The 22,001-nt window shown below is 34.0% G+C and overlaps 1 protein-coding gene across 1 annotated transcript; it reads right to left on the reverse strand.

Moving 5' to 3' along the window:
* Positions 1 to 1,227: 1,227 nt before the first annotated feature.
* LOC112030768 (peroxisome biogenesis protein 3-1) lies at positions 1,228 to 20,231 on the reverse strand. The gene is made up of 7 exons (XM_024063434.2): positions 19,819 to 20,231; positions 19,359 to 19,520; positions 19,040 to 19,239; positions 18,767 to 18,897; positions 3,791 to 3,918; positions 2,687 to 2,914; positions 1,228 to 2,021 (listed from the first exon to the last, which is right to left on the reverse strand). The coding sequence occupies exons 1-7, from the start codon at positions 19,833 to 19,835 to the stop codon at positions 1,769 to 1,771; spliced, it is 1,119 nt and encodes a 372-aa protein (XP_023919202.1). The 5' UTR covers positions 19,836 to 20,231; the 3' UTR covers positions 1,228 to 1,768.
* Between the last annotated feature and the right edge of the window lie 1,770 nt (positions 20,232 to 22,001).

A 22,001-nucleotide genomic window follows, 5' to 3' on the forward strand; every position in this document is an offset into this window, starting at 1 on the left:
TGGCAAAAGAGGATTTGAGACAATTTCGGTTTTAATTTTAACGAAGGAAAATGTTTAGTTTCAAGCTGGTTTAGAGCTATCAGTTCTCCAATCCACTTTGTAGTCATTTAAGGGATCATTAATATATAATTTTAGTCATATAATTTTTTAAATGAATCATGGAACTTGTTTAAATAATACACATAGATAGTCATAAAATCCATAATATCATAGAATAAATGAGATAGTTTAAAACCAGTTTGGAGTTATATTTTGTCTTTTTAAATAACTTTGGGCTTAATTCATTCTTCACTCACTGTCTACTAAAAGAAAAGAATCATTCTTAGCCAAAATATGTCAATTTTTTTATTATAATAAAATGGTGTTCTAATTTTTGGCTAAACTGTTCTCCTCTCTATCTATGAGACACTCCAAAATCCTTATGAATTAATATTGTGGTGGATTGAACTTAAAATCTATAAATTTATGAAAATATATTAAACTTTAGTTTACTTTTAATTTAATCACTTTTTTTTTTTATCATTAAAACCTTTTTTAAATATTAAAAATCAAATACTTTCTTTTAAATTTTGAGTGACGAGTATAATGTATTTGGTGTACATGTGATAAATTCAAATGGATTAACGGTTAAACTTTTTAGAGTATTCAAATTTCAAACCAATAAACATATAGTTGCTTTAAAAAACTGGGTTAATGGAAGAGTGTTTCTATTTTGTAAGCAATGTTTTAGTGCAAGTTAGATATGTATTTTTACTAAACTATTCTTTAGTTTTGTCTCTACTTAAACCTAGGGGTGTAGAAGTATTTTGGAACAAAAAAAATTTGTTCCAAACAGGAGAAATTCCTTAAATAATAGTATAGATAATAATGATCTATATATAAACTCCTACCAAAACTCATAATTTGTGGGGTGGATGAGATTTTATCATTTGGTCGTCTGTTAGAATTACTGTTAATGTTGGGAAAAAAAATTAATTTATAATGAATATTTCAAACTGAATAAATTATCAAAATATTCATAAAAAAAAAAATCAATTTTTTAAAAGATATGATAATATTAAATCTATGACATCCGCTTCTTGATAATAAAGTCAAGATTGTAATATGTTATTATGTTTCAATCTTTGTATGGATGAAATTCAATCTTAGGTTTGATATTAAACAATAAGAGACTTTACCAGTTGAGAACCCACATAAGCGTGTTTATCATCCACCAGCTAATTATAATTTTCTTAAACAGTCTATTGAATTTACTCCAATTTTTTGTTTTTTTAACAAAGAGCATAAATTCTAGTACAATTTATTTGCGACTGGGTTTATACAACAAAGAATACCTTGAAAATTATTCCCCCAAAGGACTACACATAAAGAGTTCCTGTTTCTGGGGGTTCTTCACAGCTTTCTTGAAATCTCTCACTTATCAATAGAGCCAGTTCACGTCCGCCAGTTTTGAATAGACAGAAATACCACAACCAAACGGCTTCATATGCATATCATTCAAGACAAAGACATGAAAAATTTGAACATGTCTAATGATCTGAGTAACTAAACTTTTAGTCCGTCTTATCTGAATTCCCCACCTCTCCTATTTGTCAAATGCCATTTTCATGAATTACCGTGAACAGTGGAATGGAGCATAAACATCATCAAAGACAGCCAAGGTTTGGCAAACCAAAACCAACTCATACAACCTCATGTGATGATGATTTCCTTGTAACAAACTCAAAACGTAGTAAATATAATTTATGATCACTAACTATTGACTAGTCTATGAGGGAGGCATGTTTGCATAAAGAAGAGTGAAAAAGATTTCAACTTCCGGATCGCTTTGAATAATTTGGATGAACCGGTTTTTACTAGGCTCGTAGAGAAGCAGGGGACCCATTTGCGTAACTAGTGACAGAAGCTTGGCCAGTGGCATCCCTGATGTTAGACTGCCTCCAGACTGAGCCCCCATATCCTCTACTAGAGCATCCAGCACTGCCTTTAATGATATATCAACTACACTCCCAAATTCCGCACTGCAAGATAAATCATAGCAAAGATTAATTTGAAGCCTAAATTCTGTTTAGACATCCTTCATATTTCAGTCCCCAACTGCTGAAAGAAAAACCAAAACAATAATTTTAACTGAATATTTGGAAGATTCTTCAAGGACTGAAAACATCAAAATAAAACCTTTTTTTTATTATAGATTAGATAGTAGGGGAGAGGGAGATGAATTTCAAACCATGGACATGAGATACCATAAATGATGCCATTACCAGTGTGCTATCACTTGAATTAGACTTTAATTCTTGGGGGTGGGGAAGGATGGAAGAAAATGTGCACAAAGTTCACTCAGACCTTTGTTGTTTCAACAAAAGATGAAAAAGAGAGAGGAGCCATTTATAGGTTTTGACAATTTCTTCTCTTCTACTATGCTTGTTTCCAAGCAGATCCTGAATTTATAAAAGCCAAAGAGGGAATTTTGGAAGGGGAAAGTATTGAATTAAAAAGACTTCATATCTTTACTTTTGACGAGGGAGAGGGATCTTCTTCCTATGTTTTCTTCCTACTGTTAACTAGTGCACTAAAGCGACATTGATTGACAACTTTATGCTAGGGGATCATGCAAATCATCGCCACCCTTTTTTTATTAAGTTCTATAACCATATGCATAAATTGTTAGAAATAATAAAGATACCTTGTCAATACTGCCCCCGTCTCCACCATAAGTTGGTCAAATTTAGTAACATCCGAAAGAATTTTGCTGTCGCTGCTGGAAGCTGTGGCTAGTCTGTCGAATCTAGCATCCTCAGGCATGATGTAGCTTACCCAGTGATGGGGGCTTCCAATGCTCATGAACCTTTCAAGTATCTGCCTGATAGTTTCGTGAAGTACTGTAGAGTTGAAGAAATCCTTCAACTGCTTTCTGCACATAAAACGTTTCCAAATTATTAATTATAATTTTACTGATAACACTTGCATATAGTGGATCTTGAACCCACAACCTCACCTTCCATCAATTCTAAAAGGAGGATGATGTGTCATTTTAGCTGGAACTCATTGGCATTTCTGACAGTTAATTTTATAAGATTTCTTTGACACATAGTGTCTTACATGATATCACTGATATCCAATTATTGCCAATAGTTTATGAACCTTGATTTTCAGTAACTTTTGCAGTCAGCAGGAATATCGTAGATTTTCAGGGTAAATTACTTGGAGGACAGTCCAACGTGCTTCAGCAATAGTGGGGGCCCAAGGGTCACCACATGATAGATGAAATGTTAAAGGAGGCCAGAATTAGCCTAGATTGTCTGATGATGGAATATTGATACGTGATAACCATATAAAAAAGGTCATACCCAATGCACAAACTCCCATTTATGAGGTGTTTGGGAGAGGTTATGGTAAGCATCCTACACCCCAACTTATTGGAGAGGCTGATTCCCATATACGGTTCCAAATTCAGAAAACCAATTGACAAGATTACATGTCTACAAATCAACTATGTCTTGACATTATGCTTTGATATTGACCACTAAAAAGAACAGACATGCCAATTATTTTCATCTCAATTTTTTTGTTCTTTTACCTAGAACGACTGCCTAATTAGGTTCATCTTAATTTTTTTTCCCCCTATTTTACCAGCCTTTTTCTTCCTTTTCTTGATTAAAGGAGGAAAAAAGTACATCCGGTAATTTTCCATCAACCAAATGATTGAATTAACAAATAAAATCTCAGCTGATTGTCAGATTTCCATACAATAACTTGTGGACTCTTAAGATGGTAAATGGTACCTTACCCCTTGAGAATTTCTGTTGCTGCTGCTTGCATATCCAACATCAAGGCAGGCAGACCATAGTTCGAGAGAAAATCAGCACTAGCCAGAAACTTTTGCTCATCATCTCGGTCGATCATATCAGCATTCTCCTGTATAAAAGAACAAAAAGGACCACTTTTAGAGAAGAGGAAATCCCACTTCAGGTCACAGAAAGATTTACAAGAATTAGCATGTAACAGATCCAATGTGATTAGTCTATAATGCTAACATATTACTAATTAAATAATTAGCCATAATACCCATTATATATATTTGCAATGGATGATAATAAGAAAGAATGGTAATGGGGCTATACAAAATCTTATAAATCATGCATTTCAAAGAAATAAATGTTTAATTAAGAATTACAAAGTTCAACACCAGATGCACAGATTTTAAATTACAAATTTGTACACCTGTACATAGAAATGAGCTGCTATCTTTGTTTCCACCATATATCGAATACTGCATATCTTCAACATAAGTAAATTTTTAGCAAATTAGGTAGTCAAATCAGCCATCAACTACATCCAAAATCATTAATGTAAAAGGCCCCTCTGCCATAATACCTCATTTACCCAACTACTTAACTCCATTCAGTTTGTCAGGTCCAAGGTTTTGTGCATGGGGTTGATGATATTAGTAGCTGAGTGTATACCTAATTAGGTGCCTCCAAAGCTATCAATAAGCATATAATTACTTCAAATCTTCAAATAGATAAATTCCTAATGAAATTTTATCCAATCCCTTTGCTTAATCAATCATTCTTTTCTTTGATATTTCATAGCTGTATAATTTTATACGTCTTTGGTTTGTTAGTTCTCAGGTTTAAATGTCCTTAGATGGCAGATAACAACTATAAATCTGGGTAATGTACGGAGTCTGTCTACAGCATAGCAGATTCCAAGCTTCAAAAAAGCAGCACCATGTTTGTATGATGGCATTAGGTGAGATCTGCTGATGTCCATTGTAAACTCAGTTACACTAAACAAGAATCCAAACCAATATTTCCTGATTCTGCAACTGCTGGCTAATAGGCCTATTAAGGCAAACGTAAACATGCCAGTCATGAGCAGTATCATCAAGGGAACCAAGTGATGATTGGCAGCAACCAATAACAACATGCCACTGAAGGCCCACAGATAAATGTACAACCACGAAGATAAAGCAGCTTAATCAGAACCATAAAAGGTGGCAGCTTATGTTTGTTCTTTTTTTGAGCTTCTTTATTCCTCTATGCCAAGGGGTGAAGGGGATGATAATCTGCCTTGGAAGTTGACTAAGACTGGTGTGTTTGATGTGCGCTTTTACTATAAGCTGTTGTCTGGTCCTCTCACTGATGTGTTTCCTTGGGAGTGCATTTGGTGGGCAAAGGTGCCAAACCGGGTTTCTTTCTTTTTATGGACTGCAGCTAAGGTGCCTGGATCATGTTGGCTATGGTTTTGGGTTACAACTATGGGCTGAACTTAAAGATGTGCAATGCGGTTTGAAAAAATAACAGGAGAGGAAAGCTAATATACAGAGAGAAACGTTAAAGGTTTAGTTTAATGAGTTTACCATGGTGATATAGCTATTTCATGGAGCATAACTTTGTTATCATGGTATATATGTACATCTCAGTCCAACTAATTTTTAGATTAAGATGTGATTTAGGAGATCTTTCAGGGTTTCATTTGAATTAGATTTTTTTTTCTATTCTTTTCATGAAATTTTGTGTAAAAATTTCCACAAATGTTCAGAAATATTGAGCCAATTTCTTTTATTTTCCAGCCTCCTCCCTCCCCCCCCCCCCCCCCCGACTTTCTTTTTCCTCTTTCTCTTCCCTTAGCCCTAAATGTTGGGTTGTCAACTTCTCTCATCCTCCCTACCTTTAGTCTTCTACTCTAATTTCCATCTCTAAAAATTCCTGTAGTTTACTTTCTGTGAATACTACAGTGATCTCAAAATTAGTTGGACTGAGATAACAAAGTTATGCTCCATGAAATAGCTAGATCACCACGGTAAACTCATTAAACTAAACCTTTAACATTTTTCTCTGTATATTAGCTTTCCTCTCCCGTTATTTTTTTCAAACCGCTTTGCACATCTTTAAGTTCAGCCCATAGTTGTAACCCAAAACCCTAGCCAACATGATCCAGGCATACACTGATTCCACCATCCACCCATAAATTCTTGAAATTAAAAAATTCTCACCTAGTGGTGCTTGAGGTTAATGTATTTGGGGCTGCTCTATATAATGATTCCAATTCAACCATCTAAAAATCCCCCTATTTCTTTCTAAACATCAGAAAATACAGAAGCTTTCTCCTAGATAAGAAAATTTCTGCACCACTCACCTTGGTGAAGGTTTTATTTATTTATTTAATACAAGGCACCTAAAAAAATGCCATGACAAAAGTAGGCCAAGCAAAACAGAGAGATGAAGGAAGTTGTCCACACCATCCAGTAACTGGAAGTTACCAACAATATCCAATAACCAATAAGTAAGAAAAAAGGAAAAAGGAAAATTGGGCAATGGCAGAGGGCAGATTAAGAGGGGGCAATTGCCCCCTGGAAAGCTGGAAAAAGTAGAAACTATTTTGGGGACTTCAGCCACCCCCCCCCCCCCCTTTTCTCTCTTCCTCTCTCTTTCTCTCTGGCCATAAGCTGGAAATATGTACAAACTGTCTGTTTATCAAGATTTTAAAGAAGAAAATAGAATACCTTCCAAGAATAAAAACATAATTTAGTAATTCTAAAATCTAAGTATAACTTAGTATTAATTATTAATTGTATTATTCTCTCATCACATTACAATACCAAATGCCATCACTTTCCTTTCTTATTTAACTAAAATCATTTTCCACCGGTTTTGGCACTTGCATCTTCTTTTTATTTTGTTAGTAATTCTACTTGTAAAAATGTGAGAAAGGAAAAAATGGAAACCTCTAATGGTTTGATAAAGAGCAAAAGAGTAGTAAAGCATTACGTTGCACTTGCATCATCAAATAAATCAAACAATACCAAAAAGGATGTTGGAATTTTTTTTACTACTGCTTGCTATTAAATTATTCATTTAAGATTTGGTATATTTAGTTGACTGTATACCAATATTGAACTTATTTATCCCAAAATTTTGCAACTAAAGTTTAGTTATTGTTATTGACTGTATTTTATGCTCACTGATTGAACTTATTGTTATTATTATTATTATCAAATTAGAAATTTATAATCACTAACTACTATAAACTTTTTATTATTAGGGTGCTACTTATAAAACATAAAATCAACAAGCATTGTACATTTAGTTCTATTTTTTAACAAAAGATGGTGTAATCCGAATCAAATTTAATCAAATTCAATGTGAACTCATTTTGGGTTGAATTAAAAAAATGAAAGCTAAGCCTTTTTTTTTTTTTTTTTGCCAATGAGCTCTAGTTCAACAGACACCTCCTCCCCTTGTAAGTCCTAAGTGGAGGGTGAGGTCGTGGGTTCCAAGTGGGTGTGTGCATGTAAACTATCTATCAAAAACCAAAAACTTATACAATTTGATTTTAGAATTAATTTTCTTAATTCACTATTTCAATGATTCCTTCCAAATTAAAATCCTAGCTTTGACAATGACATTAATTATTTAAACCAGACCCCAATCAAAGGGAAATAATCTCTGCCCCACTCCATCACAGTCCACCTTAGTCCCTTTATTCATTTATTTCCTCTTTCCTTTTTTTTTTTAAGTTCAATCTCAGTCAAGGCCAGGCTGATTATGACACACTTCCTGTTACAATAAACTCTGTTATGAACCGGAAAAATAAAAGATAGTTTAGTCAATTCAAGGTGACTAGCCTCCTGAACTTGAGAGAAAGAATAGGCTTTTGGGTTAATTTTTTGCTTGCTTCATTCATAATTCTTACATACGTCAATACTAGTGACAAGATAAACCTCATCACAACCAAGTCCTAAAACATAGTATACAACTCCTATTTAAATTTAAATACAAATTGAAATTAAATCCTAATCCTCATCCTAATCTACTGCAGATTATTCGAATTCAAACTTCTTTGAATCCTCATCATAATTATTTGCTATTTGGCCTTGGGACACAACATTCCCTTCCCCTACATATGAATGTTGTCCTCAAGATTCTGTGACATTGAAATTAATGCTGGCTCACATTGATTGGAGAATACTCAACCTTGAATTTTCAAGTGTCGAAGGAAAAGGATTATGACCATGGAGGCCTGCACCAATTCTTTAACCATTTATGTGAGCACTAGAAACAAAAATATCTTGCTTCCCATACCCATGAACTCATCGGGAATGACAAATTCAATGTGTTCGATTGAGATCGGCTTATTTGAAATCATGAAAAGATCCCTTTGATCAATCTTTTCCACTTTGTTGAACCTTTGATCTTCAAACTCAATATTTGTAGCAGCATCCTCCAACATACTACTTTCTTGAATTGTTGGTGATTCTTAGAGTACGTCGTTATGATTCTCTGAAATTTCATTGGATTCTTGATCTGTTGGGTGTTTCTCAAAGACCTCTAACATTTGATCACACGAATCTTGCATCTTTGCTAATCTTTGGGACATGCTCTTGAGAATCTCTAACATTTGGTTGATATTCTCTGACAAGATTCCCAAAGTCTCAGGATCAAGGCTCTCACATGAGCTACACAAGATGGATGTCGAAGGATTTTTTATTTTATTTTTTATTTTTTATTTTTGATTCTGGTTTGGGATGATTGGCAGTGAGACAGATCATAACTCTCTGATACCAAATGATGTGAACCAAAAAAATAAATATAACTTAGTCGATTCGAGGTGACTAGCCTCTTGAACTTGAAAGGGAGAATAGACTTTTTGGGTTAATTTTCTACTTGCTTCATTCATAATTCCTACATACGTAAGTACTAGAGAGGAGATAAACCTCATTACAACCAAGTCCTAAAACATAGGATACAACTCCTATTTATTTTATTTTTTTTTATAGGTAATAGGAGAACTATTATTAATGTAAAAAAAAGACAAATACAAGTTGTTCATGATGATGAACAAGAAGAAACAGTAACTCCTATTTAAATTTAAATGCAAATTGAAATTAAATCATAATCCTCATCCTAATCTACTGCAGCAGATTATTCAAATTCAAACTTCTTATTTTCCATTTGGCCTTGGGATACAACAAACTCCAAGTCTCCGTTGTCATGATTCTACCTTTTTTTCTATAAGTAATAAAAATAATATTAGAATGTACCAAATAGAGGCTCAACCCATGTACCCAGGGAGTACACATATTAAGACACATTGATTGACATGGCTGCCCTTATCATGAAGCCACCCCATCCTTCACCGGAAAATGTAGGTCCCCAGACTTCTAATTACCATTTTTCAAATTCCAGCCAAATCACAGTCATATCCATCAAATACAACTTCTCAAAAAATCCCAAGGTCACTCCATTCCCAATCAATATAAGGTTTGATAACAGTGAATTTCCAATAAGAGGCCTCCACACACTATATCAATATTTTATTTTCTTCCTTCTTTGCAACTCCAAATCAAGCCATTTTCCTTACCTATAAAAAAACCTAGAACCCCATACAATTTGCATACCTGTTAGCCCCCAATAACCCATCAAACAGCCATTAAGTACCTAATTTCGTTGCTGCCCAGAATTTCTACAATCTTTCATTCTCTTTTTCAGAATTTAATCCACCACACTTTAAACCTTTTCCTCAACATGACAAACCCTAAGATTATAACTTTTTCCTATCCGAAATCCCACCACAAGCACACATACACGGATTCCCCAAATCTATCCTACTTTAGTTTTATATTAGTGAAAGATCCTATCTTCTTCTAAACCATCAACTTGTTCATTAATTACAATGGCACCAAATTGATTGCACAATTTACTCAAAAGATTCAAACGTCATTAGGAGTTTTGTCACTTGGATTCAAAAAGAAGCTCAACATATCTATTATGGTATTCAAACTGTGAATGCTAGTTCCATGCATATAAAAGCCATGATACACACAATTGGAGCTGCTCACACTGGTGATTATTTCAATCAAGACATCATAAGGCAAGAGTTAGCTCCATCTTCAAACAAAAGAAGTAATGTTAGATGATATTGACAAAGTTTCACAAGGGCAAGAGTACAACATTGGACTAAATGATGCCAAAAGTAAGAAAGAAAATGCTGATGCTAAGATAGAGCCATATGACCATTACATCAAGGCCAATGATGAGTTTGTTTCCAAACCAGTCCAAATCATTGATCTTGTTATACCATATAAATTCAATGGATGGTGGCAAAGAAAGACTCTTCATTATCAAAAGTAAAACAAACGTTATCAAAAGTTTCAGGTTCAAGAAGTCTTATTCTTTAAAAATTTGACGCCAAGTTTCTCCAACCAGGAATAATAACACACCCAGGAAATAAGAGACATGTTTTCATCTTGATTTTCAATTTTGAAAACTTAGATCTTTTCATAAATAGCACCAACATGCAATGTCCAATCAAAGCATACCAAATATCTCCACTATTGTGTTTGGCAAACCTCCCCGACCAATTTGGCAACAAATCAAGAACCCTGCAAGGCTATTGCACCCCAAACAAACACAACACTGGAGACCATAACTCACTAATACAATCATAGTGTAGCAATAATTGACCAACACTCTCTCCAGCCTCTTAGACATATAAGCACCTTTTTACAACAATTTCTTTTTGAGGCAGTAGCAAAACCAGAATTATTTTAGAGTTAATACTTTCAGATTTTTGTATTTATCTTATAGGAAATTGGATAATAGTAGACTTTTCTTTGGATAGGGATCAGATTTGAGACTAGATAGGGATTAGTATTTGAGTTCAGTTAGGATAACTTTTCATTAGTTGTTATCCTTTTATCTTTATTTCCAAGAAGCTCTAGCTCTATATAAAAACTTCAGGTTGTTTATGTTTGAATAGACGATTGATTGATTAATTATATTCAGATTGGAAATTTTCCAATCGTTGGGTGCTGATTCTCGACACCCTAGGTGTTGATGCCTAGGTTTTGCTTACTTGGTGCTGATTCCAAGAGACCCCTAAGTGCTGATTCTTAGGGTTTATTTTTACTTTTCTTGTTACTTTTATTTTGTCCTGCATCAATTTTGGTATCAGAGCAGAGGATCCACTTTCAAAAACAAAAAAATCTTCATCGTCATTTATTACCACCGCAAGAAAAAAAACCCACCCATTAGAAAACCATCCCTCCCCATCACCAAAAAAAAAAGCCCAAAGTGTATCAAGCCCAAAGCCAACTTGTGAAGCCCACTACATTAGTTTGAAGCTGTGGAATATAGTGCAAATCTATGGCCAGTTCCAGTGACACATCCACTCTGCATTTTCAGGTTCAATTATCAATTTTCTGTTGAGATTTGTTCTTTTAGTGCACAATGGTGGCAGTCCAACCACCTATTTTTTATGGATATAAAAATCAAGACCCATGGATTTTCAAATTTTGGATATTTGAGGTGGAACAATTTTTTGCACAAGTGCATTTATCAAATGGCAAGCAAAAGATGAGGTATGTCAAAACGAGAATTGCTGGTAGAGCTTTAGAGTATTGGAATTATTATGAGAGCCTACACTTTCGAAGACACTGGTCTCTATTATGAGAGAAAGAATGAAAGAAGATCTTTGTATTGAATATTCCCGACATTATTTTCACAAGGATCTACAACAACCTTCTCATGGCAATTTAAAAGATCAAAGAACAAGTATAAGGCAAAGCAACAAAGCTCAGGTCTATCATGAAGTATCTGCTGCAAGTATAAGGCAATGCAACAACGCTCAGGTCTATCATGAAGTATCTGCCATAAGCCAAGACCTAGAAGATCTACTGAAAACTGTTGAAGAATTGGTTACTCAAATGAAGGGAAATCAAGTACCATCAGACCTTGTTATTGATAAAGAAGTGCAAGTGTCAACTGAAGTTTCAATCTTCATGCAATCAAAAGAGTCTACTATAGAGTCTCAACAACAAGAAGCTTCTATACTTGAAGAATCCTCCATAATGCATGAAGATCTACAGCTTGATGAGGTCAAAATTGTTGACATGCCAATTCCACATATTGAGTTTGTGATTCCAGAAAAGTTTCATGAGGTGGAATGCAAAGTTTATCTATTCTCAATGTTCCCAAAGACAATTCCTCAACCACAGCAAGTGTTATGTGCCAGAGTTTTCATCCTTCAAAGCTTTAAAACTCAAGGTCGAGTTTTCTCCAACCAAGGGAGTATGATGCAAGAGCAAAACCAAAATTATTTTAGAATTTATATTTTCATATTTTTGTATTTATCTTATAGGAAATTGGATAATAGTAGACTTTTTTTTGGATAGGGATTAGATAGGTATTAGTATTGACTTTAGTTAGGATTAGTTTTCATTAGTTGTTATCTTTTATCTCTTTATTTCCTAGAAGCTATAGCTCTATATAAGAGTCTGGTATACTTGTTTTTTTTTTTTTTTTTTGGTAAGTAGTAAGTTTAATTGTAATAAGTTTTAAAATATAGACGATTGATTAATGAAATTTAGATTGGAGATTTTCCAATAGTTGGGTGCTGATTCTTGACACCTTAGGTGTTGATGCCTAAGTTTTGCTTGGTGATAATTCCAAGCGACCCCTAAGTGCTGATTCTAGGAGTTTATCTCTACTGATACAGGACAAAATAAAAGTAACAAGAAAGTAAAGATAAACCCTAAGAATTAGCACTTAGGAGTTGCTTGGATCAAGCAAAACTTAGACATCAGTACCTAAGGTGTCAAGAATCAGCACCCAACTATTGGAAAATCTCCAATTTGAATATCATTAATCAATCAATCGTCTAATCAAACATAAACTACCTGAAGCCTTTATATAGAGCTAGAGCTTCTAAGAAATAAAGAGATTTTTGTGCAGTGAGTTTACTATCGTAAACTCATTGTACTTTTCTTATCAGTAAAGCTTTGATTACCTATCAAAAAAATAAATAAATAAAATCAAGAGATAAAAAAAAAAGATAACAACACACCAAAACTAATCCTAACTGAACTCAAATACTACCTATCTTATCTCAAAATTAACAAAGAATCCTAAACTAATCCAACTACATAAGAAATCCAATCTAATAAGTTGTGTTGTCCTCATCAACTCTCTCCCGGGGGGGGGGGGGGGGGGTGAAGACTCGACCTCGTCGAGTATAACTCTGAGCAATACTCTAGCAAATCAGGATTAGATTGCTGCAGTTCCTTTCTTGTGATCAGTGTAGTCTGATATTGGTCTTCCCTTCTAGCGAACTAGGAAGCATTGAATTTCTCCATCCCTAGTAAAAATAACCCGCTCATCCAAAATAGCATCAATATTTTCTTTACATGCTGGCAAAATGGTTGTTGGTTTTGGATGAATCATAGGGATTTGAGCAAAGTCATGTGGTTGGTAGTAAACTATTGGACCTTTATAAATAGCCAAATTCTCATTATTAAAGATGGAGTCATTTTTGTAACCAGTTTGAAAATCAACAAGACATGCATTAGGTCCAACATGTTTCAACATTTTGAGTGATTCAGTACTACAAGCTTGCAATTGCTTACTTGGAACAATGACATAATCCCTTGCTTGAAATTTCATGTAATCTGAATTAGCTTGGATTTTATAGGATTATCATTTGCTGAAAATTGCTTCCTTACCTCATTATTCTTACATGTTCCTATTGACTATCATAGGGTGAAAATGGGAGAGTACCTAAAGGCTTCCTAGGCTTGACTTCAAATGGACTCATGCTTTCAGTGATGGAATTTTCACGTGCAAGTTGGGTGACATGGGAAATGGAATACATGGAATCCGGAATTGCCTAAGGCAAGGTACTAGTTTTGTGATAGAGTACATTGAGATGTTCAAAGAGTATAAGAGGTGATACCAAATTGCTGAGGATGAGGTTGCAACATTTTGTAGGTTTAGGGATGGGTTAAATGCTAGCATTATGAATGAATTGATCATCTGAGGAGTCACTTCCTTAGATCATTACCATGAACTTGCTAGAAATTGTGAGTTAGCTTCTAGATCCCTGTTTGTGAGGTATCCTAAAATCCATAGTGTCACCACCAGCTCTACCTTCAAGTAGCAAGCCTCAACTCACCTTACCCCTACCCAAGCCTAACATAATTACTGCACCATTAGTTAAGGATGATAAAGGAAAAGGAGTAGTTGGTGAGCCATCAAAGCTAGGTTACTGCCTACAATGCTTTACATGTCAAGGCCTTGGTCATATTGCTGCTAAATGCCCCATTAAGGCCTTTATTATTCATGAAGAGAATAAAGAGGATGATTTAGAAGAAGAAGTATATGAACCCAACATGGATGAAATCAATGTCATAGATGATGAATGTGAGGAAAATCTTAAACTTGGTTGCATTCAAATAATACTACCTAACAACAATCTCTCTCCTTTGTTTGCTGTTTGTTTCATTTGTTTCCTATTGTTCATCATCATGAACATCTTGAACTTTTCATTTTTTTTTTTCTCATTAATATTAGTTTTCTGATCTAAGAGGGAACTCTTATAAGTGAAGGGAAGATGATTCCTAGAGAGTGTATCTTTCATTTTTGGGCAATTAGTGATGGGAGTTTGATGTCGTCGCCTAAAGGGATCTTCGAGGTTCTCCTAGAAAAGGTTGGCTCTACCTACTAGTCTCATTTTTGCATACCTAACCTTCTTATCTTCAGCTCAATTATACCGATCAAAATATTGCTCCATTTGGCACAACCAATCAATGAAAGCCCGTGGATCAGGATGACTATCAAAGGTAGGTGATGCAAGACAAATTAGGGATTTTTCTACTTTTAGTTGTGGTGGATTTAGGGTAGGAAAGAAGAAGTATTAGAGAAGCTAGGGCTGTTTAGGGGCTGTGTGAACAGTACCCGTGAACAGTAACGTGAATGGTAACCCTAGAAAGAAAGAAGAGAAAACAAAGAAAAGAGAGAAAGAGAGAAACAACAAAGGCCAACATGCCTATTGCTCAAAACACTCAATTTTATTAATCAACTCCTCCTGTTTTCTTTGAATACATTGAGCACAATATATATAAAGGCTCTTACTTGTACTAGTAGTAATATGATTCCTACTAGTGTTAGGACTACTAATAAAACCTAATAAATACTAACTCGAACCCAAAGTAAATAAACCTAAGATACTTAAAACCCTAGAAGATTCTAGACTCAACAAAATTACCAAAATACCCTTAATTCACAGGAATTGCAGAAATTACAGATTTTCCCCTCAATATAAAACTGACCATAACTAATAAAATAAAAACCCAAATTAAAAACTGTTTTAACCCTAAAAGACTCATACTCAGACTATTAAAAGGGCACTACTCTCACTTCAACAGGACTTCACATGAGGACCCAATAAAATAATTCTTGAATAGGCGAATTTGCAAAGCAATAGCATATTAATCTTCCATGACTCCATCAGTAGGTGCTTCTATTTTCACTTTCAATATCCTATCTTTAGTTTCCCTAACATCCCTATGGTCATTATGATTACGATAACCTCGCCTACAGGGTGGTGTACCCTCATGGCCAATTTCATTCTCATTCCTTTGGAGGGAAGCCTCTACTGATTCTACTTGAGTGGATAGGTCTTGGAGAACTTTCATTAAATCCCCTAAGGTTGGTTCTGTTGGTTCCACGGTGGGCTTGGACTCGAAACTAGACTCAAAACTAAATTGGGATTTGGAAGTAGATTGTGACTTGAAACTTGACACAATGCAACCACAACACAAAGGGAATTCTACATGTGAATGCAAGTGAGACTAGTAAACAAATCCATAGCAATTTGATGTCCAATATAAAACAAAATCTAGCCAAATAGAGTAGGAAAATTAATCATGGGCTAAAATTGAAATCTAGTAACTTTGCTCAAAGTATTGAATTTTTTTTTACTGATTAAGACTAACCCCACAATTAATAATAAGGTTTTGCTACTTTGAAGGATTTTGAAACACTTTTTTTTTTTAAATGAGCACAAATGTAGTCAAAGAAATGAGTGCTTTTTTTTTGGACCAGCAATTAAAAATGAAAAACAGAATGGTGAGGTTCAAGTATATGATAAACAAAAAGGTCAGGTTCAAGTATTGTTTGTAAAAGGTATGTTAACCAAGCACGTAGAGAATATATTGACAAAAATTTTGAGCCAGAAAATTTAAACTTGTGTGGGTCCACTGGGCAGGCTACCACATATGAATTAAAGGCAGGCGATCTTTTTCTTTTCTCTGTGTGTACTCACAAACAGAAATTTCAAAGCACCAGATGGGTCTAAGGTGGCTTGAGTTGATAGTCCCTTGCAATGGGTCTTGGTAAAAGGAGTGGCGTGGTGCGGTCAGATCTGCACCGAAGCTTGGTCCAATGGTGGCGCACGAGGTGAAGGCTTCCAGCGGTGCAGCATTGACAAGGATTGGGCTCAAGGGTCAATGGAGATGGTTTGGTGTCGCAATTGGAACAGGTCAACAGATGGTGATCTAAAGGCTGGATCGTCGTCATCGTGGTGTTGGATGGCGAAACTTGAAATCGCCATTGCGATGGGGTCCGCTACTGGTGAAGGAGGCTAACAGCGGCACTGACTTCTTATGGGTCTAATCTGCCTGTGTGGGTTATGGGTTTTCCAGATAAGGGTTTTCTTTATGGCGGATGGCTTTTGTGTTGGTATTGTGGTTTGATGGGATGAGAAAACACAGCAAGGATTTTTTTTTTTTTTTAAATGAATCAATTTGGCTATGGTATTGTGGTTTGATGGGATGAGAAAACACAGCAAGGATTTTTTTTTTTTTTTAAATGAATCAATTTGGCTCTGATACCAAAATTGATGCAGGACAAAATAAAAGTAACAGGAAAAGTAAAAATAAACCCTAAGAATCTGCACTTCGAGGTCGCTTGGAATTAGCACCAAGCAAAACTTAGGCATCAACACCTAATGTATTAGGAATAAGCACCCAACTATTGGAAAATCTCCAATCTGAATATCATTAATCAATCAATCCTCTATTCAAACATAAACTACCTAAAGCCTTTATATAGAGCTAGAGCTTCCAGGAAATAAAGAGATAAAAAGATAACAACATACCAAAACTAATCCTAACTGAACTCAAATACTAATACCTATCTAATCTCAAAATTAACACAGGAATCCCAAACTAATCTAACTACATAAGAAATCCAATCTAATAAGGTGTTTTGTCCTCATCATTTACTTTTCTTGTTACTTTTATTTTGTCTTGCATCACTCTTCCTTTTAGATTATCCAATGTAAAAATCTTCCCCAAGCCAATAAGTTATAGCTCAACTAGCACTTTTCCTCCCATAACAACGGGATGGAGAGTGAGGTTGTGGTATAAAGACCCACCAGATGCTTCTGTAACTTACCAATAGGGAGAAAGAGAAAGAATCTTCCCCAATGTTGCAGCCCATGTAAAGAACACTACTTTAAGACGAACTTTAACCTTTCATGTACTTTTCCACGGGAAGTATTGCACATCACCAGTACTAATCAGCATATAGAAAGATTTCACCCCATATATTTTTCTACCTGTCAGCAACCAAATAATATCAAACCAGCCAAAAAATACCTATTTTTGCTGCTCCTTAGAATTTCTATAACCATTTATCCACCAAAAACAGCAGTACACAGGTTTGACTTCGTGAATCAGCCTCTCCAAAAAAATTTAGGGGTAAAGCTGCTTGCCATGACCTCTCCAAAACCCCACAAAAGTGTGAGCTTTGTACACTGGGTACAACTTTTTTTAAATATAAAAGATTATTACAAAGTGGAGAAACCTAAGAATAAATATACAAAGGATACTCCAACAGAACTGCAGTGAAGTATCATCAAGAAAATCTACATTTTTTTTAGCATTCAGAAAGGTGGAGGTGCCAAACACACTACTCATATAACTTATGGAAAAAAATATGGATTTCAAATCAAGAGTAGATGACTCAATGCTGTTGAAGCTAAGATTATTTCTCTCCTTCCAAACCATTCACATAAAGCAAAGCTAAACAGCACTCCTAGTTGCTCCATTTCTCTGCCTTCTATACATTTCTTTACAACAGAAAATCACATCAAACACCTTCTAAGGCGTCACCCATTTAATCCCAAAGATCACAAAAGCAAAAGACCACAAGTCCTTGGCCAGAGCTCAATGAAGCAGCAAGTGAACAAGGGATTTCCATGTGGTCCTCTGTTTCAACCACCAAATTCAAACTTTTTAAACCCTGATTTGATATGCAAAATCTAAATCCTTGCTTTCACCATGATAAACCCCAAGATTATAACTGCTACCATCCTAAAGCTCACAAGCACGCATAAACAAATTTCCCCAATCCACCCTACATAACCTTTCTACAGAAAGTAAATTACATGTATTATATTCTATTTTTAGTAAAATACTACATTTTAGAAAGTTCAAAATCCATAATTAACCCACCATTTATAGCAATGTTACTAATTTAAATTATTCTAAATGTTTATGCATATGATGGATGAGTATCAAGAAATGACTACATACAAACGTGAAAGGACTGAAACTATTTCAGGCATATGGTGAAGTCTCAATGGACAGTGCTAAAGGAAGTAAGTTTAGCCATGAAAGTGGAAGTCCACAACCCAACCATTAATTGATAATCTAAACACTATATTTCTTGTTACTTAATAACAAAATAGCAAGGATGATTATATCATTATAGGAAGAAAACTTCTCCATAAGCAAAGAAATCAGTTGCGCTAGATTACATAAGTTGAGAATAATTCTGTAAGGATTTGCAAAATGTGTCCAGCTAGAACAAAATGTGCACATAATTATAGATACCAGAAGCTCTGATGAACAAAATTAAGTGTTTAGTGTTTGGATAAATAATTTAATATAAAAAGGGAAAAGGCAGCAGGCTCTTACAAGGAAATAGGAGCTTTCAAAACCACGTGCAGTATCAATATATAAATGTCTCCCCAATATGTTGACCTGAACTCTAATGTATAAGCTCAGCATTGTCATTGCCCAAAGGGACAACGCCATCCTTGTAAAACCTAAGAAAATGTTATGTCCAATACATGCTAGGTTAATCATAATATCCTTGAGACAGTGAGATTAAAGAAAACCTAGAAGCTAGTATGTTACAAGCACAATAATATATATATATATATATATAAAACAATAATATATTCATACTTATAATTTTGAGTCTATCCCACAGTTCAATTTTCTCTGAATGCGTCAAACTGTTTGGTTGATTCTTCGCATTCTGGAGCCTCTCAAGAAGCTGAGAAAGGTCCAACTCTTCTGCTATCCGACTACTTAAATGATGCATTACATGAGGCAACGTTGTCGTATCAGCTATTCTTTGAATATTCTCAAAATGGGCTTGCATTCTATCAATATCAACAAAGAAATCAACAATATTAGAAACCAAAAATACACATACTTCTGGAAATACAATGTTCATGATACCAATGAAACAAAAACATGATGAGATTGCATTTCTCTTAACTGGGCCTTAATGAATCTTTCGCCTTCCCGCTCATCTGCGAGTTCTCTCTCCATCTCAGCAAGCTTGCGCGTGTGAGCATCATACAGTTTATACAAGAAATACCCACTTCCTAAAACTCCAACTGTAACAAAAGCCTTCCTCCTGTGCCTTCTCCAAAAATCCCTAGTTTCACAATTAAATACACATATCAATGGCAAGTAATTGGATCACATAAAAGTTTATCTCTGACAAAACCCAATAATAATACCACAGACAGGTAAAAAGAACAAGCATATAAGCACCGGAACACTCATTTCCTACAAACCCTTACAAAAACAACAAAGAAATTGTCCTAGTTCTACTATTAAACGGACAAATTCAAAAAACCCAGCAAAGGAAAAAGGGCAAAAAAAAAAAGCAATAAACAAACAATTTAACAGATACCCAGATGAGAAAAACCAACATAGGAATGAAAACTGACCTTAACGTGGAAAGCATTTTGCAGCTATGGAACCCAAATATCCATTGCTAGGCCTTGGCTTCTGGGGAAGCCATTTGGATTTTTGCACAACAGAAATAAACCAATGGAAAAGAGAGATATATAAGACAGAGAATTGTTTCAAGGAAAAGATTATAGAGAAAGGAGAAAGGAGAAAGGAGAAAGTAGTTTCTCGTTTGGATGTAAAAGCAGTCTTAGGTAAAGCCGCAACAATACGAGAGAGAGAGAGAGAGAGTACAAGTATACAGGGAGCTAGACTAATATATATGTTATATATCTTGACTCGAGGGTTTAGGATTGAAGTAGAGTGTAGAATACAGACTCCTGAGAATGCAACCTCAAAAATCAGGAGAGAGGCGTGGGCGGTGGGTCATTAGCTATTGGAACCCGAATCAATCTTGTCTTTAAGATAACCTGACAAAGTTGCTGTTTTTTTTTTTTTTTTTTTTTTAAATATTATTAAAACACACACACATATACATACATATATATATATATATATTTAATATAAATAATTGGTATCCTTTTCTTTTATTAGTTAGACTATTTATGAAACACCCCAAAACCTCATAAACCGATTGAAGTGGATTAAATCTAGGACATTTGAGTTTATATCATCCTAACTAATAGGTTCATCACCCGAATTTGTCATGTGGGCTACTATATCATATTATTATTATTATGTTATATATAATAAAAGTTGGGCTTAGATGTCTTGGTTAGCCACATGACTTCATCAAATTGCAAAATTTTATTAATTTTTAGATTTTTAAAGAATTAAAAATAAATAGTATACTACCAGGACTCTAATTCATTTTTATCATTAAATAAAATTAATTAAATTATTTTTTTTATTTGTTATGATATATTTTTTAAATTAATGGATAATATTTAACATACAAAATTTTAATTTAGATAATATATATCATCTAATTAACATTATTTTTTTATTTGTTAGGATATATTTCTTAAATTAAGGGATAATATTTAACATACAAAATTTAATTTAGAGAATATTTATCATCTAAATTTTCAAAATTTTAATTCTAATCTAATTAAAAGTCTATTTTAAAAAAATTCTAAATTTAAATCTCATCCCAGTTTTTGTTGTTTCTATTTCCCTCAAGTTGCAACTTAAATTTTATTATTATTATTATTATTATTATTATTATTATTATTATTATTATTATTATTATTATTATTATTTTATACGAATATCAAGTTACAAAACTTGATTATTAAGGGATAAGCAAAATCCGAATTCTTCAAGAGGTGATTAATATAAATCTATCCGAAAAAATAGTATATATCTCCATTAATTTGATAATCTTTATCTATGCCAAAAAATAGTATATATATCCATTAATTTGATAATTTCTACGTTGATGACATTTAAAAAAAAAATCTATCAGAACAAGAAGTCTGAGAAACAGCCTCTAAAGGAACACAAGAGGTTCGACTTGAAGAAGCTTTCATATGAGGAAAGGAAGACCAAATTGATTGAGAGATTGAATGCTTCTAACTCCGTAGCCGATGATGATGAGGATGATGAGTGAAAGTAGTGTTGGATTCAATGCGTAATATTTGTTGATTATCTGTGATACATTTTGTTTTTTTGTCAACGCAACTAAGAACCTAGCCGTGTTTTTCTTTTTGTTAAATTTGTCATTTTTGTAGGTTGTCTTTCATCATCTAGATGTTTAACTAGATATGAATTTTTGCATCATTTATATATTAAAAAAAATTAAAAAAAAAATATCAACCATGTTCTCTTCCTCTCTTTTTTATTTTTATTTTTTATTAGCATTACATTGATTCTTCATCTCAAAGATAAGGCTTCCATTGCAACTATGGACAGGTACGTATCTCATGCAAGTATGTAGGAACTTAAATTGCCTTTCAATATTCTGAATGCTTTATTTTTTTTGCTAGATGTGATTAGGCTCAAAAGTATATGCTTCATTATTTTTCTAGATCATTTAAATACACTAAAACTAAGTTAATAGGATTTATTTTATATAATTTATAAGACAATTAAATAATTTTTGTCAAGTATGATTTATTCATGTTGTTCCCTTTTTACTTTTTATTTTTATTTGAATATCAGCATTTATTTATGTAAAGTGTGCATAGAATTATGTATCTGTGGGGGGAAAAAGCCCAAA

The sequence above is a fragment of the Quercus suber genome, unplaced genomic scaffold (assembly GCF_002906115.3).
Source record: "Quercus suber isolate HL8 unplaced genomic scaffold, Cork oak 2.0 scaffold_190, whole genome shotgun sequence".
Lineage (NCBI taxonomy): Eukaryota > Viridiplantae > Streptophyta > Magnoliopsida > Fagales > Fagaceae > Quercus > Quercus suber.

Bases quoted from the DNA above. Each gene is read 5' to 3' on its own strand.
- LOC112030768 (XM_024063434.2), bottom strand. The intron at 19,240-19,358 runs GTTAAGAGAAAT...TGATATTGATAG, and splicing joins GAAAGATTCATTAAGGCCCA to AATGCAAGCCCATTTTGAGA. The intron at 3,919-18,766 runs GTAAGAGCCTGC...TCTTTTATACAG, and splicing joins TTGAAAGCTCCTATTTCCTT to GAGAATGCTGATATGATCGA.